Source organism: Pteropus vampyrus, unplaced genomic scaffold, assembly GCF_000151845.1.
Source record: "Pteropus vampyrus isolate Shadow unplaced genomic scaffold, Pvam_2.0 Scaffold331, whole genome shotgun sequence".
In the NCBI taxonomy this organism is placed as follows: domain Eukaryota; kingdom Metazoa; phylum Chordata; class Mammalia; order Chiroptera; family Pteropodidae; genus Pteropus; species Pteropus vampyrus.
The window spans coordinates 572423-597697 of NW_011889112.1; the positions used below are offsets into that span (position 1 = coordinate 572423).

Below are 25275 nucleotides of genomic sequence, written 5' to 3' on the forward strand. Positions count from 1 at the left end.
CGCTCCTCAAGAGGCAAAACTACAGGAAGTGACCTTGGAGATCCCCAGATCCGCTCCTCAGATGGGGACACTGGGTCCTAAGAGAGCCAAGGACTTGCTTGCTTGAGGACAGGCTGGACTCTCCAGGATCCAGACTTTTGTGCAAGGGAACTTCACCAGGCCCCTGCTCCTCACCCCCGCCCCCTTCCCCTCCCCGTCCCGACTTGCTCACAGCTGAAGCTACCTGCCTTCCCACTCACAGCTGCAACACTGAATCACATGACTATAGGTTACTTTTTACTAGTTTGTTTATTAAGGTGTAAGCTTGATGTTCACACATGACCATCACCCAAATCAAGATACAGAACAGTGTTTCCCTCGTCTCCTTCCAATCAGTGCCCCACCCCTTAAGGTAACTACTACCTTGACTAATTTGCTTTTCCCAGAACTTCATACAAATGGAATCACATAGTATTTTTAGTGTCTAGTTTCTTTTGTTCATTTTATCTATGAGATTTATCCATGTTGGTGCGAGTATCTTTTTCATCACTGAATAGTATTCCATTGTGTGCAGTTACATTTATTTATCCACCCACCTTTTGACGGTCATTTGGATTGTTTTTGGGTTTTGACTATTGTGAACAAACTTACCATATACATTCTTGACCATATCTTTTGGGATCCGTATTGTAGCACTCCAATTGGGTGGCCACCAGGAATGGACTGCTGGATCTTATAGTAGGTGCATCTTGAGTTTCATTAGAAGTTGGCCGACTTTTTTCCAAAGTAGTCATACCATTTTACAGTCCTACTGACAATTTTGAGAGATTGTGGTGTCAATCTTTTCCGTGTTTTTAATTTTAGCCATTCTGATGAGTGTGAAGTGGTCTCACTGGCTTTAATTTGCATTTGCCTAGTGACTCATGGTGTGGAGCCTTTTTCATATGTTCCTTGGTCATTAGGAAATCTACTTTGTAAAGTGCCTATATAAGTATTTTGCCTATTCATTTTTTTTTGAGTTCTTTTTATAGTTTGGTTACATGTCCTTTGTCAGTTATATTTATTGAGAATACCCTAGCAATTAAAAAATTTTTTAAAAAGTATATGTATTATCACGGAGTTTGGAAACAAAACAAAGCTGTGAATTATTATATACAAGTAGACAGAAAGGGATGCTGGAATCAGAGAGGGCCCTGACCTCAACTGAGTCAGGGCTAGCTGCAATCCTGAGCACAAGATGTGATCTTGTGTGTGTCTTGGGTGACTTCTTTGTCTCCAAAGAACTTGAGTGAGGTGGGAAGGCCAGAACAAGTTTCTGGAAATTCTATGAACAGGCTATGCTGTTTCCCACTCTGGGCCTTCACATACGCTGTTGTCTAAACATCACTTCCTTTGGGAAGCCTTCACTGATGCTCCCCAGTCAGCCTGGGTCCAGAGGAGAGTCCTCTTCTCTTCAGTCCCTGCCAGGTCCCAGTGCAAATTAGGTCCAGCATGAGAACCAGGGTCCTCCCTGTTTTTTGATTCCCTTATTTCTCTCCTACTTTTAAATGTCTCTTAGCTTGTTGGGGTCTTTGAAGCTTGCAGAAATCCTTTGAGGAACAAAGCGGTGTAGTAATAAAAGAATAAAGCAAACAATTAATGGATGATTGGATTTGCTCTATCTTTCAATGCCAAAGCATGCCAGTCATGGAGTAGACCTTGGGTGGAGTGATTGCTGAATGAATGTGTGACTCCTGAAGTTAAAAAGCAAATCTGAGTCCCAACAGTCTTGGGGCAAATGGACCCTGAGCGCCCCATGGCTGGGACCTGGCATTGCCACATGGAGACCAGGTCATATGTATGTAAGATGTCATTTAGTCAATCATTAATTCATTTTGCAACTATTTATTAAGTACCTATTATGTGCCAGTCCCCCACTATTCTAGGGGGACACAACAATGAACAGACCCACCTCCTTGTCCTTCAGGAGCTATATTCTAGGGGAGAGAGAGACAAGGAGTAAAGAAGAAAATAGAAATATGGTTCATTTCAACTTCCCCAGAGACAGATTCAGCTGGAAGAGGTGTGTGATGTGATTTTGGAGGTTTGAGACAGGGTAGCTAGGACTGACCTCAACTGAGCTGGGCTTTTTTTCTTAATGAAAGGCGTGAAGGAGGTGAGGGATTGAGTCAGGAGCTGCTGGGGGAAAAGCAGTTCAGGTAGAACAGCCAGTGCAAAGGCCCTGAGGTGTGTTTAAGGAACACACTGAGAGCAGTGTGGCAGGGGCAGAGTGAGCCAGGGAATGGGGGTGAGGCCAAGAGAGCTGAGGGCCGATTGAGAGCCTTTGCTGGCCACAGAGAGGCCTTCAGCTTTTACTCTGAGCCTGGAGGGAGCCATGAGATGATTTTGAGCAGATCAGGGACACAAATTTAGTTTTTTTTATTCTTCATATTGGAAAATTTCAAACATATATATAAATAGAAGAATAAAATGAAGCCCAGTATATACATCATGGTTTGGTTTTTGTTTGTGGCTTTTTCTTATTTGTTTGTTTAAAACATTTAAGGTAGTATTTATATACAGTAAAAATTATACTTTTCAGAGTGTAGTTTTGACAAATGTATACCCTCATTTAGCTACTACCACAACCAAGTTAGAAAACAATTTTTACATCCCCATTGCCCCCATGTCCCTTTAACCCTCCCCTACCCCATCCCCCACTTGTTTTCTGTCCCTATCATTTTGCCTTTCCCAGCATGTCATATAAACTGTATTACACAGCACGTGGCCTCCTGCATCTGCTTCCTTTAGTCGGCGTGATGCCTTTGCAATTGGCCCAGGGAGCTGTGCATGTCAGCAATCTGTTCCATGGAATGGTACATCAGCCTATGCTTTGAGGACCCTCTGCCTGCCACATGGGGGATGGACCATGGAGGGGAAAGATGAGAGGCAGGGAACCCCTGCACTAGTCCAGATAAGCAGTGACAACAACCAGTGCTTGTTGTCCTGAGCTCTTTAGTTCTCACAAAAATGCTTCATGGATGGTGTTATTATCAGCCTTATTTTACAGATGAGGTTATGTGACTTCCTTGAGTCATACAGCTGGCAAGTGGTAGAGTCAGATTCAAACCCAGCACCTCCCTACTCTGTCTTCAAGAGTGGGATGGTCTCTGTAGGGCACCCCAAGGAAGATGTTCTGATTCACTGTGGTGGGGCCAGGGGCCACCAACTCCAGGGAAGCAGCTGAACTTGACCTCAGAATCCTAAAGGTCAACCTCAACTGCCACCACTACCGTGAACCCCACCATGTGTAGGTAGCTCATGGGCTTGGCACCCACTGACATTACTACTCCATTGTAGGAGAGGGGAATTGAAGCTCCATTAGGAGGAGGCTCCAGGATGGATAAGTGAAAGATTTAGAAATTGAATTTCTAAATTGCAGGCCAGTTGCAGGCCCTCTCTGGCCCTCGCCTTTCTTCCCATAGCTCTACCCTCCCTGGGACCTCAGCTTTTCTAGGCTTGGGTGGAATGAGTATGGATGGGTTGGGTATCTGCCCTGGTCACCAACCCAACATTCTTCCCAGTGAGCCCCCACCTCCTTATCCCATCTGGATCCTGGCTGCCCTATGCCCACAGACTGAGCCTTCACTTCTTTTAATGCCTTCACTGTTCTTCCTTTCTGATGGGATGCACAAGGGGTGCTCATTTAAAATTTTCAGCATATATAGAAAATGATCAAGAAGATAAAAGTCCTTCATAAACCCACCTCTGAAGTCCACCACCATTCACAGTTTGGCTATGTGTTCTTCTTTACATCTTTTTGTTCTTGTAGCCATTCCTTCATTCATTCACTTATTCATTTGCTTGCCTGGTCAATGTTAATTGAGGAACTACTATATATTCTAGATTCCAGGAAAACAGTGGTGAGTAAAACACAAAATTGTTCACATGGAGCTCTGTACATACTGAGTGTTTACTTCCAATGAAAATGTAAGCATATTCACTGTTTTGTAATCTTCTTTTTTCCCCATTTAACAATATACTGTAAACAATTTTCATTGTTAACATATGAAAAACCACAGAATAATTATTTAAGGACATTTTAAATTTAATTTTGATTAGGTAATGTAGTTACCTGTTTCAAAAACAAAAGCAAAACATAGACAGGCAACCAGGAACAATCTGCCTCATATGCCTATCTTCCATTTTCCCCCTTCTCCCCACCACACAGAGGGAAGTATTTTTACTTGTTTCTTATGAATTTTTCCATTTTCCTACACATGAACCCAAGTAAATAGAAAGATATAGTTTTTCTTACTATTTTAACCTCAAAGTTAAGCATGTCACTTACCAGTATATTCTGGAGCTCTGTCTCTGTCAGCACATTGACAGTGTTCTCACCCTTCTCTACAGCTGTATAGGCTTCTGCTGGATGAATATCACGATGTCATAATAGAAGATGAGACCTTAACCATTCTGTTTGATACAGTCCTTTATGGATGGCTGTTTGGGTCATTTCTAAATATAGCATCTTTGTCTCAGCTGCTGATTCTTGCATCTGAAGGATACAATAGTTATCTTAATACCCTGTTGTTGGGCATTTACATTAATTTCCAATTCTTCACTGCACTGAGATGAATATGTTCATATTTGCCCACCTGCCAGGTGATGTGCAGAGTGCTCCATGTGCATGACCTCATTAATCCTCACACCCACCCTGAGGAGCACGGATCATACAAATGAGAGGAGTGGGGTTTTGAGAGGCTGAGAACTGTCCATAGTTTTCCTTGGTGGTAGATACTGGAGCCAGGATTCAAACCTGGGTGAGGCTAAGTCCAAAGTCTGATATCCAGACAGAGGACAAGCCCCCAGGATGGGCCTGACTAACAGGAGCCTCGGGAAGGGATGGGATAGCATCCTCCCTAGAAGACCTGGAGGCCCTCAGAGATCATCTAGAATGGATTGAGGGTTGAAAATCAGTGGGTACAGGGCCAAGGCAAGTTATGTGACTGAGGGATACAGGCAGGGTGCCAGACAAAAGGGAGCAGTGTGGCATGTGGCAAAGTGGGGACTACCTGCCTGTCTAAAGGGGCAGCTACTGCTCATTTCAGCTGACCATTCATATGGAAGACCTGTTCTGAGTTCTCTGGTTTTTTCAATAGGAGCTGGAAATCAAAGAATGAGATGAGGTCTCTTATTGTTTAAGTGATGTCAACTGATTAAAAACACAATTATGTATGTCTGCCACTAACTCTTCAATGATTGGAGTTGGTGGGAGAGATGGTCTGGCAAATCGTTAACAATTGCTGGATCAAGATGAAGTCTATATGCAGGATTCTGGCCATTTTTCTGGAGAAGTAAAAATTTTTTCAAAATAAATTGAAGGAAAAGAGATAAAAACAAATAGAATATGTGAATCTTGGTTAGATCCTGGTTCAAAAAAATTCAACCATATAAGACATTTTTGAGCTAATAGAGTATTTGAATATGGACCATGTATTGTATGTCTTTAGAATTACAGCTTTTTCTTAGGTGAGATAATCATATTTTAGGTGCTTACGTGCAGAATGTCTTTGTGCTGAAGGGTTAGAAGCAAAGGTTATGATGTTAGTAACTTACCCTCAAACAATTCAGAAAGCAATACATACCTATATGGGGACAAAGAGAGAGAGAGAGAAAGAGCACAGTGGCCAAGTGTGAACAATGAGCATCAGGTGTGCTTGAAATTTTTCATAATAAAAATTTGGGGAGAAAGGTGGAGAAAGTAACCATGGAGGTACAACCAAACATATGTGGGTGCTAGAAGTGGTCCCAGTTTGCCAACTGTCATTTAGTCCAATTCACTCCCACTGCAAGACGGGGAAACTGAGGCCCAAAGAGAAGGAAGAAGTGTCTTTTCTTTCCTCCAATGATTTACCTTCCTAATTCATTTTCCTCACCCAGTGTAAGAGTGGGTGTTTGGGTTGGTTGGGATGAGGCCAGAGTCAGCACTTCTCAACCCTTTCTCTTCCCTCTCTCCTCCCAGAGCTCTATAAGGGCGGCTCTATTATAGTTTCACTTTACAAAGGTGGAAACTGAGGCCCAGAGAAGAAAAATGGATTGACCAAGTTGCACATCAAGTTGGGGGGTGACGCTGGTCCTCAGGGCCTCACATCTTCCCTCTGTCCCCAGAGCAAGAACACTGGCTTTGGAGTCAATAGGCCTGCTCTGTGCTAGCTTTGCTGTGTGACCTAGGAGACTCGCCTAACTTCTCTGAAACACAACTTTGGGTGGTAAATGTTGACATAAGGAATGGCCAAACTTGTAGAGAATTTTATTGAGTTTAATGAACCAAACTGATGACAATTGCCAGGAAGCCAAATCTCAATGAATTAAGAAAATGCTCTGTTTCAGAGGCTTCTATTATCCAATTAAAGAAAGCCTCCCATTCATTCAGTTTGATTTCAGAGCCAGCTTTTTCTAATTGTGCACAAAAAATTAATTTAGGTGTCAAAATAACTCCATTTTGTTCATCTTAAGTTGATATCACTTCTAGTTAAATCTTCCCATTTCTGTAAGTACTTACAAGTAAATATTCCCTAGGAATTGTACATATGCAGGGAATTAATGGGGGCTTGGGTCTGGGAGCTTGTTGGCTTTAAGAGGCATGATTTCCCATGTTAATTTTAGTTTGCTTTAGAGATCTGCAGAGTCTGAACAAATTTCTAGGAATATTGTGTAGTGAGTTGACGCGTGCTGCTTATGGGTTGAGCTCCAGAGGCTGTCACCTCCCGAGTAGCTTCAACACTCTTATATGTCTGGGTTTCTCTCCCCAGCTGTCTAATACAACTGTGAGGACTTGGAGCAGTAGGTAACCAGCCTTCATGTGCGCGTCCCCAGATGAGTCAATTATTTAATTACAGTTGTGTTGAAATTCCCTATGGGGCCACTGCTTGTTTTGAGGGGTACCTTCAAACACCTCCACATAGATCCTTAGTCAACTAATACCCGAAATTCGAGCTGGAGGGAGCAAATGCCCCTTAACTTCGGAGCTGAACGAGTTCAGACTTTCATTTATTTAGCAAAGGTTTTGTTCAGACTTGAAATAAACAATTCCAATTGAAAAGCCAAAATCAAAAACCAGCCACCCAATTTTTTCTCCTGTCCCTAAGTTATCTCAACACTTAACCTTTAATGCCACCTTGAGGATTTTTAAAAACAGCTTAAATAAAGTCAGGGCCTCCTACCTTAAATTCTAAGAACTCTCCCAAGTTCACCTGATGCAAAGCAGGAAGCTGGTGGAGCTCAACGGGCCCCTGCTGGTACCTAGCACTTGGGTCTGGGTCTGCAGGGTGGTCCTGGGTGGGTTTCTTTGGAATTCTGCTGACTATGCCAAGTAAGCATCGTGTAACAAACGTACAAACCTGGAGATAATTTTTAATGAGTTTATTTGAGCCAAACTGATGACAATTGCCGGGAAGCAAAATCTCAATGGGTTAAGAAAATGCTCTGGAGAATGGCAGTTTTGCAGCTAATTTTATTTCGTAGAGTTAAAAGAGGAGACATAAGGAGGGTTCACTGGTGATAGATTAAGGGGGCAGGAGAGAGCAAAGAGGGGAAATACCTGGGACTGGATAAAAAGTAAAATGGAGGGACATATAATTCTTTTACATTGGTAGGTACAGGAAAATTACTAGTTAAAATTTACAGCACTATAGAGATAGTATGAGGGGACAGGATAACTATGAGGGATTTTGTAGTCTCATGCTCTGGTGCAGTGGGTTGTGCCCCGAGGGGTATGGGAAAAAAAGGGATTATTCTGACATTCCAAGGGTTTGTTATCTTAGATGCAGAAAGATAATAAACACACTCACTTAAGGTAAAGATTGACCTTTGTCAAGAAAGCTACAGGCCCAGGATGTGACTACCTGCTTTTAGTTAGGAATTTTTGCCATCCTATGTGGTTAATTTCAGCCTCTGCATTTGTAAGGCCCACCATGCTGGTCTCCCCTGAGCTTGTTGGGTTTAGAATTTGGCCCTTTTTCGTCCATAGGAGTTAATGAGGTAATGTGTGAGAAGGCTTCTGACCCCCTGCCCTGTGTATAGTCAGTACTGTCACATGTCCGTAAGCCCCTGAAATCTCAGCATCTCTAGCCATCATGTATACCCAGGCTGCCCTCAGGGCCATATTCCTTGCCACCAACCTTTCTTTTTCCACAGTCCCAGACCTACCTAGCTGCTCTTCTTCCCAAGCCTCACTGCAGGTCTCTTTGTGTCCCCTTCTGTCATAGTTTGCCACCAGCCTTAGAGCAGCCACTTTATCCTTCTGAGACTCAGTTTTCTTATCTACAACACAACAATAATGGTCCCAAGTGCTTTGGGCTTTTTTTTTTTTCCCTTCAAACAGGCTTCCCTCCTCCTCCTCCAGCTTCTCTGGGAAGCCACCTCTGATACTACTTTCTGAGGTGTCTCACCCATGGTGTGTTTTGAGTAATTGAGATGTCCTGCCTTTTTCTAAATCTGGCTGCCCCAGAGGTTTTGGGGGAGGTGCCTACGTTCCCTTGTATGTCTTTGGGTCAGACTGAACACCCCAGAGGGAAGGGCCAGGCTGAGGCTTGTCCTTCAGGGGAGCCCACACATCCAGCACGAGACCCTAGGTGGCCATTGATCTGGCCCAGATCCTGAGGCCTTCTCCTGCTCCCAGGCCTCAGGAGTGGGCTGATTTCACAGCCAAGTATCACTGAGTTCTAACTATGTGCCAGGCACATTCTAATCCTCATCCTCTTTAAAGTGAGTACTACTCAAATCCCCACTTCACAGAGGAGGATACTGAGGCTCATAGCAGTTACAAAATCCCGTAACTCATGTGGGATCACATGAGTTAACGGAGGAGCCAGAATTCAACCCCAGAGGTACTTGGTAGTCTGTTGTGGGATACTGATTCCACTGGGAGGCCCCTCAGCCTGGAGGTGCCTTGCTTTTGCCATGGATGAGGCTGGGGACCCAGAGATGCATCATGCCTGGGCTTTTGGGCTCCCATCCAGTATGATGAGGGCAGCACAGGGTTCTGGGAGAGCCCAGAGAAGGGAACAGTAATTCCACCTGGAGCAGCAGGGAAGGCTTCCTAGGGGAGGTGGTGCTGGCTCTCAGCCTAGGAACATGAAGTGGCTTCAAACCCTTCAACTCAACACGTTCCCTACCATGCTCACTATCTTCTCTTCCCACATGTACTGCCCCACCTGGTTTTATCTTTATGATTGGCACCCTCCTCCTGAGCTGGCAGGAAACTTCAAGCCTCTCCATTACCCTGGCCCACTCCCTTGACCTCTGCCCCCTTCCGCCAGCCACTAAGGCCTCTGAATCTTTCTCAGATCCCATACTCACCTTCCATGCCCCCACCTATCCCGTCTGGACTTGCTCTAGCCTCCTCACTGGAGGAAGGAGTCCCTGCCAGCATCCCTGCCCTAGGAGACATGCTGACACACTGGAAATTGTGGTAGGTGTCTCCGTGAATGGTCATTGTCCATGATACATTGCAGAAGTGGAGTAGAGGTTTTAAAAAATGGCTTCAAGTTCTCTGTCATTTCTTCAATTTTGAGGCAGGGTCTATGTCTCCTCCCCTTAAAACTGGGTGGGCTGCTTCAACCAACAGAGTAAGGCAGAAGTGATACGGTGTGACTTCTGATGCTCTATCTGAAAGGTGTAGGCAGCTTCCACCTGGTTCTCTTAGGCCGCTCATGCTTGGTGCCCATTTGCTATGCTGTGAGGAAGCCTTGGCCAGACACAGAGGCTACGTGTAGGTGCTCCAGTCCACAGTCCCAGCTGGGCCCAGGTTCCTGACATGTAAGTGAAGAGGCCTCCAGATGAATCTGACTGGGGCCGCAGATGTCTCTGGGATAGAGGTAGACCACCCTTGCTGTGCTGTGAGCATCATAAAATAGTTGTTTTGTACCACTGAGTTTAGGGAGGTTTGTAACTCACCAGAAGATAAGAAGAGGGAATATTTTGTGACTTTCTCCATCTCTGATCATCATTCCTTTCTCAACACATATTTGCTGGGAGCTGCAGAGGGGCTAGGGGCTGCAGAGGCAGTGCTGGCTTGGAACTGGGCCCAGGGTCAAACCCTAGAGGCACTGTTTACCCCTCCCCTGTGAAACAATGGGGCTGGATTAGAATCAGAGAAGATTGGCTGTAACCCAAGATATCATTGGAGTCTGGAGCCTTGGGTCACTAGATGGTGTCAAGTCCCAAGAGGATCTCAGTTTTAGTAATCCAAGAAGGCTGCATGTAAGAGGCAGAATTTGAGTTGTAAAGATCAGGCAGAGTTAAAAATAATTATGGCATGTTTACATTGAAATATTAAATTAACATTAATTATAATAATGGAGTTCATCAACATATTAAAATACTATTTAGTTAATATAGGTTAAAAATAACACATGGGTCTTGCAGAAATGTTTGACCGAAAAAGAATAAAGAAGACACATTCCTTGTAATCTCAATGCCCAGAAGTCACATGGCTGACCTGTTGGAGTATTTCTTACATTCCCACTCTGCAACTTGGACCAGGCTGCAACTTTAAAAAACTTTTCCGAAGGCTCAAAGTGGAGATCAGAAGGCAGAATGAAGAGTTCTCACTAGCCAAGCTGCAGAAGAGGTTGCATTTGGGACATGTGGCCCTGAGAAGGGTGCTGGCTTGGTACTCTCCTTCTGGGTCTCTGCACAGTCCCCAAGGACAAGATCATCACAGAAGCTCCTCCTGCAGTGGCCAAAGCTTTAAGTCATTAACAGAACAACCCTGCTGGGGGACACCTCTAAGTGTGCAAGACTGACCATCCTTCCTGTCACTTCTTGGTTCACTAAGTCCCAAGCACAAACAAGAACCTCTGCTAACCTAAAAATAAAAGGGCCTTTCTAAGTGAGAGGCAACAAGCATTTATTGAGATCAATAAAAATAGCTATTGCAGAAGCACTGATTCAGGCAGAAGGCCAAATAATGTTCTGATTAGGAGACAAAGGCAATGAGTATTTATGAGAAAGGGAAACAATTACAACAATAGAAGGAAGGCCTTTCTATTGGTGCAGAAAACAACATAGTAATGTTAATTCTAACAATGTTTTTAATCTTCAGTCCTGTAGTCATCATAAGTGCTTTCTTGTCATCCCTGAAAACAGTTCTTTGGAACAATGTTGCCCTAGGCCCAGTAAAAAGGTTATTTTGCTCTGTTTTAACATTCTGAGGTTTGAGGCATAAGACATGTAAGGCAGTTCCTCTGGCATGGCAGCTCTGTCTCCATTTTAAAATGGTTTCATTTATATTATTGTTTACATTTCCAGACCCAGGGCAGTGGAAATGTATGCTTAGGAGGGCAAAGGAAGCCACTTGTTTAAGCAAGCCTGGGACACCCTGACCACCAACCGACAGATGTCTGAATCAGTCTGAATGCTGGGCACCATGGGAAGAAATAAATTCCTTCACTGGTGGCCTCAAGTTCTCCCCAGCAGACTGCCTTTCCCCAGGGGACAAATTCTTTCCACCCAAGAATGTTTACAGTTTCCCAAGATCAATCTCTTGAACACCCTTTCTCCCCTTATATGAGGAAGACCTGCTGATTGCTGGAAAGGGTCTGGAAACAGAACATTTGGGAGGTTGGGATGGCTGAGCCTTTGTGGAGCAGGCTGGGAGTGGCAGTCAAGGGCATTTCATAAGGTGGAGCTTTTATAGAACAGGGCTGCAAACAGCGCTTTTTCCCAGCTGGTCAGGAGTTTTTTCCTGAGGAGACGCGACCTCTTTTCTGTGCAGAGAGGTTGGAAACACTCGTGAAAAAAAAGAAAAACCAGTATTATTTCTGCTCCTGTGAGGTACCGTTCTGGACCAGGGGCTTGACTTTGAGTCTGCATTCAGGGCTGCGCAGTCCCTGCGCTATCTCTGGGCCAGGCCCCTCAGACAGGCCCTTGGCCCCGAGGTAGGTCACATACCAGCCAAGGCCTGCATCAGCAGCCGGACACTGAACAGCAGCCTCTCCCAGCCCAGGCCTTCTAGAGCACCCTTCACCTGCTTGGCTGCATACTCTGCCCTAGGGTCCGTCCAGCAGCTCTCCTTCCCAGGAGCAGCCGCCTCCACTGTAGACGTGGGGAACGCCGGACTCACGCGTCCCAGGGCGCTGTAAGCACGTGACAGGGCATAGCCAATAGGGCCGCGCGAGGCTCTGCCTGGAAACCAGGCTGAGGGGTGGGGGCGGAGGACAGCACCCGGTCTTTCAGCGGTGGGCATAGTCACAGCGCCAGGTCTGGCAGTGGCAGCCTTGGTGTCTTCATCCATATGGCTCTGGGGAGTGACTTGTGCCTTTTTTCCTGAACGTTTGGCTTGCAGGCTGGAGAGTCCCCGAATGACTCAAGGTCCTCTGAAAATACTCCATTTTTGGTCTTCCACGACTTGGGCCTACTCGCCTCCTAAACTCATGTTCTACTACTCATTTACTCCTGCTTGTGCTGTACTCTAGACACTGGCTTTTTAATTTTTCTTTAATGTTTACTTTTACTTTTTACTAAAGCAATGCATGCACATAGTGTTAAAAGTCAAACAGTTCTACAAGGCTTATAAGAACATCAAAACACAGCAGTTGCCTTCTCACACCCATGGGAAACAGAAATTGAGCATTTACTGTATACCAGACTCAGTACTAGGCATTCGGAATATAGCGGTGACCCAAGCAGACCAAGTCCCTACCCTCCCACAGCCAATATTCTAGTGTAAGTGCCTCCAGTTTTTAGTTCTTCCCCTTCTTATTTCTCCGTTACATGCCGACATTGCTATTTCTTTTCTTTCTTTTCAATTTTAGACAGTATCTGATGGTTTCCTACTATAGAAGATAAGGATTTAGTTCTCTTACACATGGACCCCTGCGCTTCTCCCTCAAAGGCCTACTCTCATTTCATCACAATTTTTGGATACATCACTATTTGGTGTTTATAATATTATAATTATGTAAATATTGTTCCCTGCTGAGCTATGCAGTACTTTAGGACTACATTTTCTATTTTGTGTTATTTGTTTTTCTAGGAGTCAATAATTGCCTTCTCTTCTTCTCTCATCAAGCTGGGTACTCAGGATCCTTTCAACCTGGAGACTTATGACCTTTGGTTCTGGGAAGTTGTAAGGCATAACTCCTCCTTTTATGAACTCTTAACTCATTTTGTTTCCATCCCCACTTGCTCCTCCACCTCCAGAGGAACTTGATGCCTCCCAGGCTGAGTGTTTCTAGGGGGCTGTCATGTCACTGGTCTGGCCTTAGATGAGCTCCCTCCCCCTGCACGCTTTGATTTCACCTTCTTCCATTTGGTTAAGTTGGTTACCATTTTTCTATTTTCCAGCTTTAAAAATTTTGTAGGTTCCTCTTGTCCCTGTCATTGACTTTTTTGTTCTCTTCGCCCTTCTAAGTTTATGCCTTAAAGTTTTTAAATTTTACTGTCATTTTAGCGTGTTTTGGGAGGGAAGGGAGAAAAACATCCCAGTTCAGTTCATATTTAACTAGAAGTCCCCCCCACCTTCTCCCCTTCTATGTGCCATGGACTATTTTAAGTCAGTTCCTACCCCCAGTTTCACATGGGTCTTTTTGTCACCTAAGTCTGAGCTCAGAGGACATTTCTTCCAGGAAGCCCTCCTTAACCACTTTATCTTATGAAGCTACCCCAGTGCCTCTCTGCTACATCACCCTGCTTGGCTTTTGTTCATAGCCCTTATCACTATTTGAAATTATTTTATATATTTACTTTCATTCATGTATTTGCCTTCTTTCTCAGCCTCCTCCAGGTTTGCTCCATGAAGGCAGGGACCTTGTATCTGATGGTTTCCTACTACAGAAGATGAGGATTGATTTCTCTTGTTCTTCACTGTCTCCTCAGCACTTAACACAGTATCAGGTAAAAATAGATGCTCGAGAATTTATGTGGGATGGATGGATGGATGGATAGATAGATGGATAGATGGATTTGAGCTTGGGATCTCCAGGAGACAACTTCAGCATCATTTAAGGAAGAAGGTGGTTACGGTCAGAGTTTCCTGGGGGATAGAAGACACTGCCAATGAGAGGGTGATCCCCTCATCATGGGAGGGCTATAAGCCCAGGCTTGAGGATGGCTGAAAGGGGATGGAAACACTGAAAAGAATGGATGTGATGATCTCCAAAGCATGGCTGAGACAAGTGATTGGCTCGTGTGATGATTTCCAAGACCTGGCTGAGACAAGTGATTGGCTCAAGGTCACTCACCTACTTCCTGGGGGAGCTAGGATACCCCTCAGATTCAAAAACAGCCCTTTGCAAGCAGATATTGAGATGCACCCAGGTCATGGAGTCAGCCTGATCCACATGCAGTTCTGCTTTTCTTCTCCCTGGTTGTATGATCTTGGGCAAGTTGCTTGTCTCTGTGTTTGCTGTACTTCTCTCCTGTACCATGGTGATAAGAACAACTCTGAGGTCCTGGGTACAGGATAACAAGCATGAGCCTTCTAGTAAAATGCCTAATACATAGTAGGCTGTTCTGATGATCTGAGTTAAAAGCCTGGTTTCATCCTGCCTGGCAGTGGGATGTGGATAAGCTGCTTAAAGCCTTGGGCCTCAGTTTCCTCATCTGTGAGATGAGGGTCTAGCCCCATTGGCCTCATCGGTTCATGTTAAGTCTCAGGCTTGGAGTGCAACAAGTATCAATAAATGCTTGTCCCCACCTCCAGGGCAGGAAGTGTCACATGTGAGGACCAGGGACAGACAGGCTCCGGGCCGAGACTCCTGGGGTACTTAGAGGCCCAAGGAGCCTGGACAGGCTACTGAGACTGTCTCGGGGTTTCTTTGCAACCCTTCAGGCCTGAGCCTCCATCAGAAGCAAAAGAGCTTGGAATCTTAACAGAAAGCAGTGGAGGGAGCTAAAGGGTGACTTGTTTTGCTCAGAAGAAGGGTGTTGCAAAATATTTTAATGGAAGCATGTGCAGGAAAAGGCAGGGAAAACTGTATCTGACAGTTCCAACAATAGCTCTGCCATTACCAGTGACCTCTGGCACCTCTCCAAGCCTCAGTTTTCCCATGTTTCTTACCTTGCTGGGGTGAGGTGATTCCACAGCTGTTCACTGAGTGCCAGAATACCTCACTGACCAAAGCAAAGTCACTGCTCTCATACATCTTTCATTGGAGTGAGTCCATGAGATGATGTGCTTCAAGGATTAGCATATAGTTAAGTGCTCTAAAAATGGTACTTTCTATTTTGCTAGTGGAGCTATCTAATATGTATGAATTCACCTTTTGATACTTGTGAGTGGTGACAATTTAAATCGAGCCATTGACTCTCATCCTCCCTCACAGTTTTCTCCTTTGTACGCTGCAACTTCCGAGCCTGATCCTGAGTTAGGGCTCCTGCCTCCCTACAAATCTCCTCAAGGATAGCTTCTTACTGCCCGAAAGCACCACTTCCAGCTAGCCCGATGCTGGGCCAGAAGAAACCAGCCCCAGGCCCTGCTTTGGAGCAGCACAAGTTTGATGGAGAGGCAGATGGGGATGTGGCCACTGGCAGAGTGGGAGTCCCTGATGAGAGGGGCCGGGTGGGGGCACTGGGGGTGATGGTGCCAGGGAGAACCTCTTCTCCTGTTGTCAGAACTGGTTCTCCTTGAAGGGGAGTAGGAATGATTCAGGTATAGAAGGCAGGGAAGAGCATTCTTCGCTGCAGGAACAGCTTTTGCAAATAAAGATCCAGGGAGGAGAGCTTAGGCTGGGAGTGGCTGGACTAGGGAGATGTTTGGGGCAGTTCCTCACTTAGGAGGAGCCTTAGCAGGGTTTGGAGCTTGTCAAGCCCTGTGTTTTAGGACTCTCTCTGGCTGCAGTGTGGAGTAACTGGGGGCAGGAAGCACAGAGGGAAAGGAGGGGCAGAGAGGGTCACTGATACTGCTCAGGGCTCCAAAGAGTGGCCCGCTGACGTTCAGCGCCATACCAGAATTGGCCACCAGAGGACACTGTGAATCAGCAAGCTGTGGAGGCCTCTGCGGATATCAGGCATTGCAGCTGGCACAGCTGTGCATGTGGATAGTGTCTGCGAATGTACTTGAGCCTGTGTGGCTACTCAACGTGCATGTACACTCTCGTGCACCCTGCTGTGTTTATGCAGGTTGTGTGCACGTGTATTTTGGGTGTGTGGACTTACACGGGTATGAAAGAGGGGTTGGGACTGTGCAAAGGCCTGTGAATGAGCATATGCAAGAATGCATGTAGCTGAGAACAGGGGCCCCATCATCTCCCACTACTCCAGCTGTACTGTTATTCCCCTATAAGCCATTCACTTCAGGGCCTCTGCACATGATGTTCCCTCTGCCTGGAATGTCTACCCCAGACATCCTCATGACTCCTCCCTCATGTCTGTGCTTACATGTTATCATCCAGTGAGGCTTTTCCTGACCATCCTCTCTAAAATTACAGCCCCATCCCTAGACACGGTCCATGTCCCCATCCCTCATTTCCCCAGGAGAACTTATCATCCTGTAACAGACTATAATTTCACTTAGGCATTTTGCTTGTCTTGCTTGCCCACCAAGCTGTCACCTCCTGAAGGCAGGGAGTTGTATCTTGTTTAGTGCTGTGCCCTCCATGCTAGGCACAGTAAGTGTTCAATAAATAGTTGTTGAATGAATGAATGAGCTTCCCAGATCCTTCAGACCATTCTATCTCCAGCCCTCTGTCACCTCAGGTCCTGCCCACCTCAGCTCACACCCACATCATGACTTCAGTCATACCCCTTTTCACCTGTGACTCAGTTTCCCTGAGTTTACAGAGAGGGGTGTTTGGGATCTTTCTTCTAGGAGTCAGGGTAAGAGGTAGCCTGTTGTGACCCTGTCAAATGTACCTTCTAGTTTCTGAGTGGTTGTGGAGTTCCCCAGTCTCGCTGTGCTACTTAGAGGCAGAGAGAGGCCAACAAATGTTGCTGCAAACAGCTAGGAAGAGAAAAAGAAGCTCTCCAGTAGTACTCCCTACCCCAGCAGCAATGCAGCTCTGCACCCCAGCATGGCTCTCATGTGTGGCCTCTTTCATACCTCCAAACCTTTCCAGGGAGACTTTCTTGCTTCTCTACCTGACAAGCTCCTACTGATCCTTAAAGGTCCAGTATCAAAGTCACCTCCTCTGAGGAGCCTTCCCTAACCTCACCCAGGTGGAGTCTGGAACTCTTGCTCATGCATCTATTTATAGCACCCCACACAAGTTTTGTGATTCTTGGATCTGTCTGTCAGACTCTCCAACTAACCCTGTCAACTCCTCCAACTGGAGGGCCTTGTCTGAGTCATATGGGCACCTAGGAGACTGGCATGGGACTAGAGTCATTTCATTAATGTTTATGGCATGTGTTTCATCCTTCTTTTGTTCATTCTTCAAATATTTATTAGGCACCTACTATGCGGGAGGACCTGAGCTATGCATCAGGAATGCAGCAGAGAATGAGTTTGCAAGATTTCTGCTCAGGAGGGACCAACAATCTAGAAGGTAAAAACAGTAAATAAGAAAGGCATTGGAGGGATGAGTGCTGTACAGAGAATTAAAACCTGAGGCATGACTAGGAAGGACTCTTAGGGGAGTTCATTTAAGAGGTAGCCTGTAGGATGAAAGGGAACCAGCCCCAGGAATCATGGAGGGAGGGTAGCGGGGAAAGATGTTCTAGGCAGAGGGAATAGCAAGGGCAAAGGCCCTGAGGCAGGACCAGTATAGGTATATTCAAGGGGCAGCACTAAGACCCCTGAACAGAGCAAGGAGCAGAAAAGGTGAGAAAGAACATGGGAAGAACAGAAGTCTGTGTGGTCAGCAGGGCCTGAACCCCGAAAACCCACTGGGCCAGGCTTGCAGTCTTGGTAGGGAGGTGCTGGGTGCCCATTTTATAGATGGATAGCCTCAGGTCTTGAAGGGAAATGACTGGCCCAAGGTCACATGGCCCATTTGGGACAGAGTGCTCTGGGCCACTCCAGATACCTAGGAGTGGTAAAGAGAGTGTGGCTTCCTGTAGGAGGTGGCCCACAGTGTGTGTACAAATATTTCCTGGACATCTAGTGAGTGCTAGGCCTTGAGCCAGGCACTTCCAACCCTGAGCTCATAGACTGATTTCAAAGAGACCTCATTGTCTCCATGGAAACCACATAGAACTGTTCAGTGATTTCTAGTAAGTGGCAGAGTTGACATTCAAATCTATACCTGAGCCCATAGCTCATGACTTTCTACCTACTGCTTAGAAAGGGTGAACAAGAGATGCAGGAACTGAATAATGATAATTATAAGCTCTCCCCATCCCCCCTTTATCTCATCTGGCCCTCCCCGTCACTGTGTAGGTGGGGCCCTGCAAGGATCACCCCTGTTTTACTAATGCGCAAGCAGGTGTCAGCCCCCTGCTCCAAGAGTTTCTAGCAGGTGGTGGAATCTGCCTCCATAACAAGAGGTCCCTGCCAAACCGCACCATCATGCTTGCCTGGAGGCAAGGGGCTGCCCCTTGACTTTTGTCAGGTACTTCCTGGCCTTGCGAGCCCATGGCTTCCAACCGACTCTCCTGATCCCAGCACCAGATTAGTCAGTGGCTCTTGAAATCCACCAAGGCTCCATGTGGGAGCAGAAGGGAAGACTGACTGATCTGGCCATTATACAGATGAGCAGATTGAGGCCCCAGGGGGAGAGGAGAGCTTGCTGACTGGAGTAAAATGCATTGAAATGCTATCTTACTCCTTCCAAGACTCAGTTTCATCATATGCAGAACGGGGGACAGTAACGACAAAACCATTAAAGCTCATTTGCGGGCTTCACATTCACCACTGTATCTCCAGAGTTGATTGGGCCTGATGCACCGTGGACGCTCAGTGGATGTTAGGTGAAGCAGGGAATGTGCGCATGCTGAGTATTGTGCTAAGCCTTTTCCAACGTTCAGTCAACAAACACTGTCCACGAAAACCCGGGTCTGTTCTCATCAGCAGAGCCAGGAGACAGGGCTTTTACAGTCCCTCTTTTACAGAAGCAAAAACTCAGGCTCGGGGCTTACCTGACTTGCCCAAGGTCACCGCTAGAAAGTAGCCAAGTCGGTATTTGAACCCTGATCTCACCCCGGGGCGCACTTTTAACCCCTTCGCAGCACCCTACCTTCCGGGTTCCCAGGGCCGCTGCTGGGCCACTCTAGGGTATCTGGGTTTTTCTTACAAGATTACTCACCCCGGGCGGGCCCACAAAGCGCACTGGCGGGGAATAGCGGGCTGGGCAGAGTGGGGGGTGGGGTGGGGGGAGGTGCAGGGGCCGGGCCTAAAGCCTGACAGGCGAGAGGCGGGCTCCTCAGGTCTGGAGGAGTGGGCCGGGATTGCGTCTTGACAGGCAGTGTGAAGGACACGGCTCAAGCCTAGAAAGGGGAGGAGCCTGACTGGGCTTGGGTTTCCCGGTTGGCGGGCTTGACAGACAGTGAGAGGAGCCGGATTCTGGGCCTGCAGAGGGCGAGGCTTGTGCTTGACAGGCAGGGTCAGGCAGGCGTTTGATAGGCAGGGGACGGGCCCTGGAGACTGGCAGGCCAATCGGCACGCGGGGTCGGGGCCTGCGCCAGCGCCATCCGACCCAGGCTCCCGCGGTGCTTCACAGTCTGGCTCCGGCGCCGCCCGTCGCGGTCTCGGTTCTGCTCAGCCCGCCTCTGCTCCTGCTCGGCGTCCGGGCTCCCTGTCCGCAGCCATGAACGCTCTCCTCCCGAGTCGAGCCCGCTGTCTTCTAGATTAGTCCCCGCTGCCGTCCCTGGACCGCCTGCACCATGGAGTCGCCCGCCTCGAGCCAGCCTGCCAGCATACCCCAGTCCAAAGGTAGGAGCGACCCGCCGTGACTGCGGCTCGACCCCCGCGCCCAATCTGGGCCCAGGCTGCGAATCCTGACCTTTGCGTGATCCTACCCCAGCCCGTTCCGGATCCAGGTAGCACCCTGGCCAAGAAACCCACCCTATTCGGATCCGGGTCCCAGCCTGGGACCTCACCCGGATTCCCGATTTAGGCCTTGGAACTGCACCCAGGCCTGAACTCTGGCTAGGATCTCGTTGTGATCACCCTGCGCCAGGTCAGGAACCTCACTCTGACCTTCTCATTTAGGACAGGAACTCTCCCAATATTGGGTTCCTCAGCTGGACCCAGGTGGGATTCACTCTGATCCTGCACCCTTCCACACCCGGGTCGCAGGGCTGTGACCATGCTGGGATTTGACTGACTCTCTGTTTGGGCCCCAGCGGTGCTCTGCTGCTGGGGACCTCATTGTAACCTACTCACCCTCCCCCGTGGGTTGCCCTGGTTACACTCTAGCTCAGAACTCCCTGTCCTCTCCCCCAACTCTCCCCATCCTTGTAGGCCCCACATTGCCCTATCCCTGGCTGTCCTGCGTTCCATCCTGCAGCTCTGTCCCCTGGGAACTTCTCTTGGCCTCTAACCCCACCCTAATGCACAGCCCCCTCTCCATGGGTTCCTTCTTGTCATGACTTGAATGCTTCTCTCCGCACTTGGGGACCTCCCCCTGCCGCCCCTACCCCAGTGTTCCCAGAGTTGATTGCTACCAGGCCTGTCCTTGCTGTCTGTGGGTCCCGGGCCAGCTGCCAGCCCAGGGTGCTGGCTGTGTAATGGGCTTACACTTGTCTTCTCCAAGTATCTGGCCTTCCTGGAAATTTTTGTGAGGTGGCAGCTGCGGTGGCAGCAGGATTTGTCATGCGGAGGGGAAGGATGAGGCTTGGAGGGTGGAAGGGGGATTTTTTGCAGGAAGAGGAAAGGATGTTTTTGGCATGTTGGTGTCTCAGCAGGCTGGATTGTGTGAGAGATTTCCAAATCGGACATAGCTGTAACGAATGAGCTGCCTCACCCCAACAGCAGGAGTGTCACTGGTCCTCAGTTTCCTTATCTGTAAAATGGGAGTCATCACATCTATCTTCTGTGGACTCGAATATAATGTGAGACAGTGACTACTAAAGAGTTTTAAGCAAGCATAGGTGATGAGGCGAAGACCTCAGCATGGTGCCTGGTGCATAGTAGGTGCTTAGGAAGGGATGGTTGCTCTGCAGGCCTGTTATTGTTACCATTTTTCTTTCTGGAAAGGGCTCAGCCACGTGGGGTCAGGGCCTTGCCTCTGCTTGGGTTGCAGCTGCAGAGTTAGGGGGGAGGTAACAGCTGGTATTTAGTGGGTCCCTAATTAGGGGTTGTTCCTCTCTCTTTTTCTCTGGAGGGACCCAGGCAGTAGGAGGGTATGTGGGATTCTGTGGTGGCTGTGAGCCAGGGCCCAGCTAGCTGGTGGGCAGGGCAGTTACGTCTTACATAAGTGGGAGGTCGGATCCCTGACCATTGCCCAACCACTGTGAGTAACTCAGGAGGCACTTGATGGGGGGAGGTGGCTGGGGAGAACTTGTACTGCACAGACCTTGTAGAGCTTGAGAACCAGGAAATCATAAGCTCTACTCTGGAGAAGTGGGAAATCAGACACTTCTTTTCTCAAGCTTAGGGTCGAGGCCTGGCTTGGTTAGTGCAGTGGAACTTAGGGCAGATCCCTCAGTCTCTCTGGGCCACAGTGTTTTCATGGGTGGAAGGAAGAGATTGGAAGCAATCTTTGTTGTCAAAGGTCCTTTCAGCTCTTCCAGGCAGGGAATGCCTCATCAAAATAAAAGTTTAAGTTGCAGGATTGTGAAGGGAGAGGGGGCATGGATGCGAAAGGAAAAAACATTTTGAGGAGACAACTGCTTGGTCCCCCTATGCTCTGTGACTCGAATTCTGGCATTGCCCTCTCTGAGCCTCTCTGCAGAGAAAGGACCAGGATGAATTTCCAGTTTGTGAGTTCAGGTAACAGATAATGTTGGATGGGTTGGATGGAGGATTAGGGGCCTCCCCAAGGCCCAGAGACTCTGTCAGCCTCTTTGGAGTCTGTGAAAGGATATGGTGGCAGAGCCACAATGCCCCCTCAGCAAACATTCCGAGAGCTCCTACCTACCAAGCTTTTTTTTCCCCATGTACCATGAACTCTTTATTTATTCCTCACAGCCCCATTTACAGATGAGGAAACTGAGGCTCAGGTATTTAGTGCCTTGCCTGAGGTCACACAGCTGTGACAGATGGAGCTAGGGTTCTACCTAGGACTGTGTGTCTCCAAAGACCTCACCAGTGTACCTCTATTCCTGTGCTGGATGCTTGAGCTGAGCTGGTGGGGCACTCCCCTCCTCCCATTACATCTACATCCAGTAGGTATCTCCTCTAGTCCATGCCCAGCCTGAAGGACAGACTAAGCTAGAGGTGATGCCTCTCATGTGCACAGCCCTTTTACAGTTGGTACATTTTATACTCACTGCAGCCCCACCCATTTGACAGATGGCAAAACCAAGGTCAGATCAGGGTAGGGGGGTGGCTGGACCGAATTCACAGAGCTGGGTGCTCACCAGTGCTCTCCCCATCCTGGGCACAGGGCCCCAGAGTTGTGCTCCTCTCTGATTCCTAAGAGGAATTTGAACAAAGCAGAGTATGGTTTACATTTGACCTTAAGAGAACTTTATGTTTGAACTTCTTGCCTTGCAGTGGGTACCCTGCCTCATCCTCCATGCCACCGGCCTGAGGAGTTTTCTGTGAGTGCTCTAGGCCCCAGGCCCCAGGCCCCAGGCCCCAGGCCCCAGGCCCCAGAGCCCTACTTGCTTTCCCTGGCCTTCTTGCCTATGTGCCATCTTTGGCCAGGATCAGAGGCTAAGGGCAGCTGGCACTGGGGCCAGGAGGTTGCAGGGGGGCACATTTGGTCTGCATGGTCTAGGTCTGCTGCCTCAAGCCACATTTGTCTTTGGGGGCACCACATGTATCGTGTCACTGCTCCTGCTTCACTGTGACTGCTGCCCATGTGGGCACTTTATGGTTGATCTTTATGCTGCTCTCAGGAGCCAGATAGGACGCTGAGGCTGAAAAGAGCACTGTCTGTGTCCTGGCTTTGCTGGCCATGGCTGATGCCCTGCCTCCATACCCCCCACCTGTCCTGTTCCTTCCCAGCTGTTGGAGGGTGGCACCTTGGGGACTTCCCCCACCCCTGGCATGACGCACAGGAAATTATCAGCCAGCCTGTAGCTTGGGGCCTGAAGGGATCAGAGTTCTCAGTTGTCTGTGTGTGGAGAGAGCCAGGGCAGCAGAAGGTTTCCGGTGGGTGACTCAGCCGGCACTGGTGCTGACTCACCTGCTGGGCATGTCAGCCAGCTGGCTCCTGCTGCTTAAAGGGGTTATGGCCTGCTGGCTGGTGGGTGAGAAAGGAACTGCGAGCTCTGGCCTCACAGGCCATCATATGGCCCTGAGTTGGGCGCTGGAAGTGGTCCCCTTCCTACACCTCAGACTGGGCTGGGACCCCCGGGTAGGCCCTCCTGTGCCTGTATCCACCTCACCCAGGAACTTCCTCTGTTAGGCAAGGGCCCTGCTTCCTCTTGCTTGAAGAGCAGGAGCAGGTGGTGGTGGCTGTTCACTGTCCTTGGCACAGGGGCTCCTCAGGCTCATATGTGCTATTGGGGGTTCTGGGAGGCTGAGGAGCATAGGTGGTGCAGTATTGGCCTGTGCTTGGGAAGACAGGGGTGGAAAGCTGAAGACTGCATTCTCATTCCAGCTTAGTCCCTTTTGCTGTGTGACGTGGGACAAGTCATGTGTATGGTACATTCACTGCACTCTCAATGATTTCAGTCCCCTGGATGTGGCTCACCTTTTGGATGAGAGGCCTCAGTTTCCTTATCTGAAGAACTGGAATGGGGACCCCACCTGCCTGTCTTGCTGGCAGCCACAGGGATGGATGTAGACAAACTCATTCCACTCTTGCTAAGTGTCAGGTACTCGGCACAGCAAGACTGCCCTCTGCCCATGAAGAACCTGGCGAGACAGGAAGTGGGGGCAGAGCTTGAGCTTGATGGGTGGGAGTGGATGGGCCTGCATTCAAATTCTGACTCGCTCACTGCTTTGAAACTTCCTTACATGCCCTCTCTGACCCTAAGTCTCCTCTTCTGTAAAGTGGGAGTACATACCCCTCCCTTGCAGGGTGGTAGTAAAGACCGGAGATAGTGTTTGTCAAACAAATGCATCTGTTATTATTTTCTTATTGCTATGGTCATGGCGGTTGTTCATTGGTGGATGAATAAACAGGACTGGGACCTCTGATGATGGACTTGTAAGCTCTGTGACATGAGGATTCTCTGGCTGCAGGGTCCTATAATGCTAGCCAGAATGTACCAGACTCTTTACCCACTGGTCCCCAAGCTGGAGCTAGGGGCTCCCATTGCCTCTTGGGCCTTCCTGCAGAGGGCCCATGGGGAACAAAGAGGACTGGGTGCTACAGGTCTGCATCTCCCGAAGTATGGGGAGGTGTGAAATGAGGAATCAGGAGGATGGAGCCTCCTAGGCAAGCCCCTCAGTTGGTAGAACTTCATGCATGCCAGGCCTGGTGTGGCTGCAGGGATTTAGGGGTGAATGAAGCGTACCCTGACTCAAAGAGCTCCACTTGGAGAACAGAAGGAAGCCTTGGCAATAGTGGTTCTAACAGTCCAGACCCAAGGCTAGGTGTGCCAGTGGACAGCAGGTTTGACCTGAGGGATGTAGGGCCTTAGCAACCATGGGCAAATCTCAGGAGGGGTACCTTGTCACCATTTGGTCCCAGAGGAAGAACACTGGAGAGCAGCACAGAAGATGCCACACAGAGAGCCCCATCCGGCCAGACAGGGTGATGAGACAGGCCTGTGGAGCTCCCAGTGGTGGGGCTTGTAGCCTCTTGGCATTGCCCACATAAGTCAGGCCTGCTCGCCCAGCTGCTTCTGTCAGTGCTTCCCCCAGCAGTGGCCATGGAAACCCCAAAAAGTTTCATGTAAAGGGCACGAAGAGCAGACAGGCCTGGGCGGTGGCAGTGGCAGCCTGGTAGGCCCCTGTGCAGCTCACAGACACCAAGTTGGGGCCAGAAACCAAGTCCAGAGAGGGTCACCAGCCCCACCCTGGAGCAGCTTTCCTCCCCACCACCCTTGGTTCTGGGTACCGGTTTCTGTCACCTTCTCCCTGCCTTGAGTGTCTCTCTCTGGGCTGTCATGACTAAGCTGGCATCCCAGGGGCTGCGCTGGCTTCTCTGCCCCTTTCCCACTGGCACCTTGCCCTGTAGTGGCTCTGTACCAACCTTCCTGCCATGTCTGGATGATGCCTGCATCCTGCTGTGCTGACATCTCCTGGCTGAGCCCCACCCTGGCAGGTGGGCTTTCTATTCCTTTTTAATTTTTTAATTGTAAATATATCTCAAACACCAAAAGAATGTATAGAATGTATCTCTATATTTTAAAGAATAAAAATGAAGTGAA

General features: G+C 48.4%; 1 protein-coding gene across 1 annotated transcript in view; it reads left to right on the plus strand.

Annotated features, from left to right (window-relative positions):
• The first annotated feature begins 19521 nt into the window (after positions 1–19521).
• MAP2K3 (mitogen-activated protein kinase kinase 3) overlaps positions 19522–25275 on the plus strand; it is a 33262-nt gene continuing 27508 nt past the window's right edge. The window contains exon 1 of the mRNA XM_011378137.2: positions 19522–19774. Within this exon, the coding sequence (XP_011376439.1) occupies positions 19726–19774 (49 nt within the window). The 5' untranslated portion in view covers positions 19522–19725. The remainder of the gene's footprint in view (positions 19775–25275) is intronic.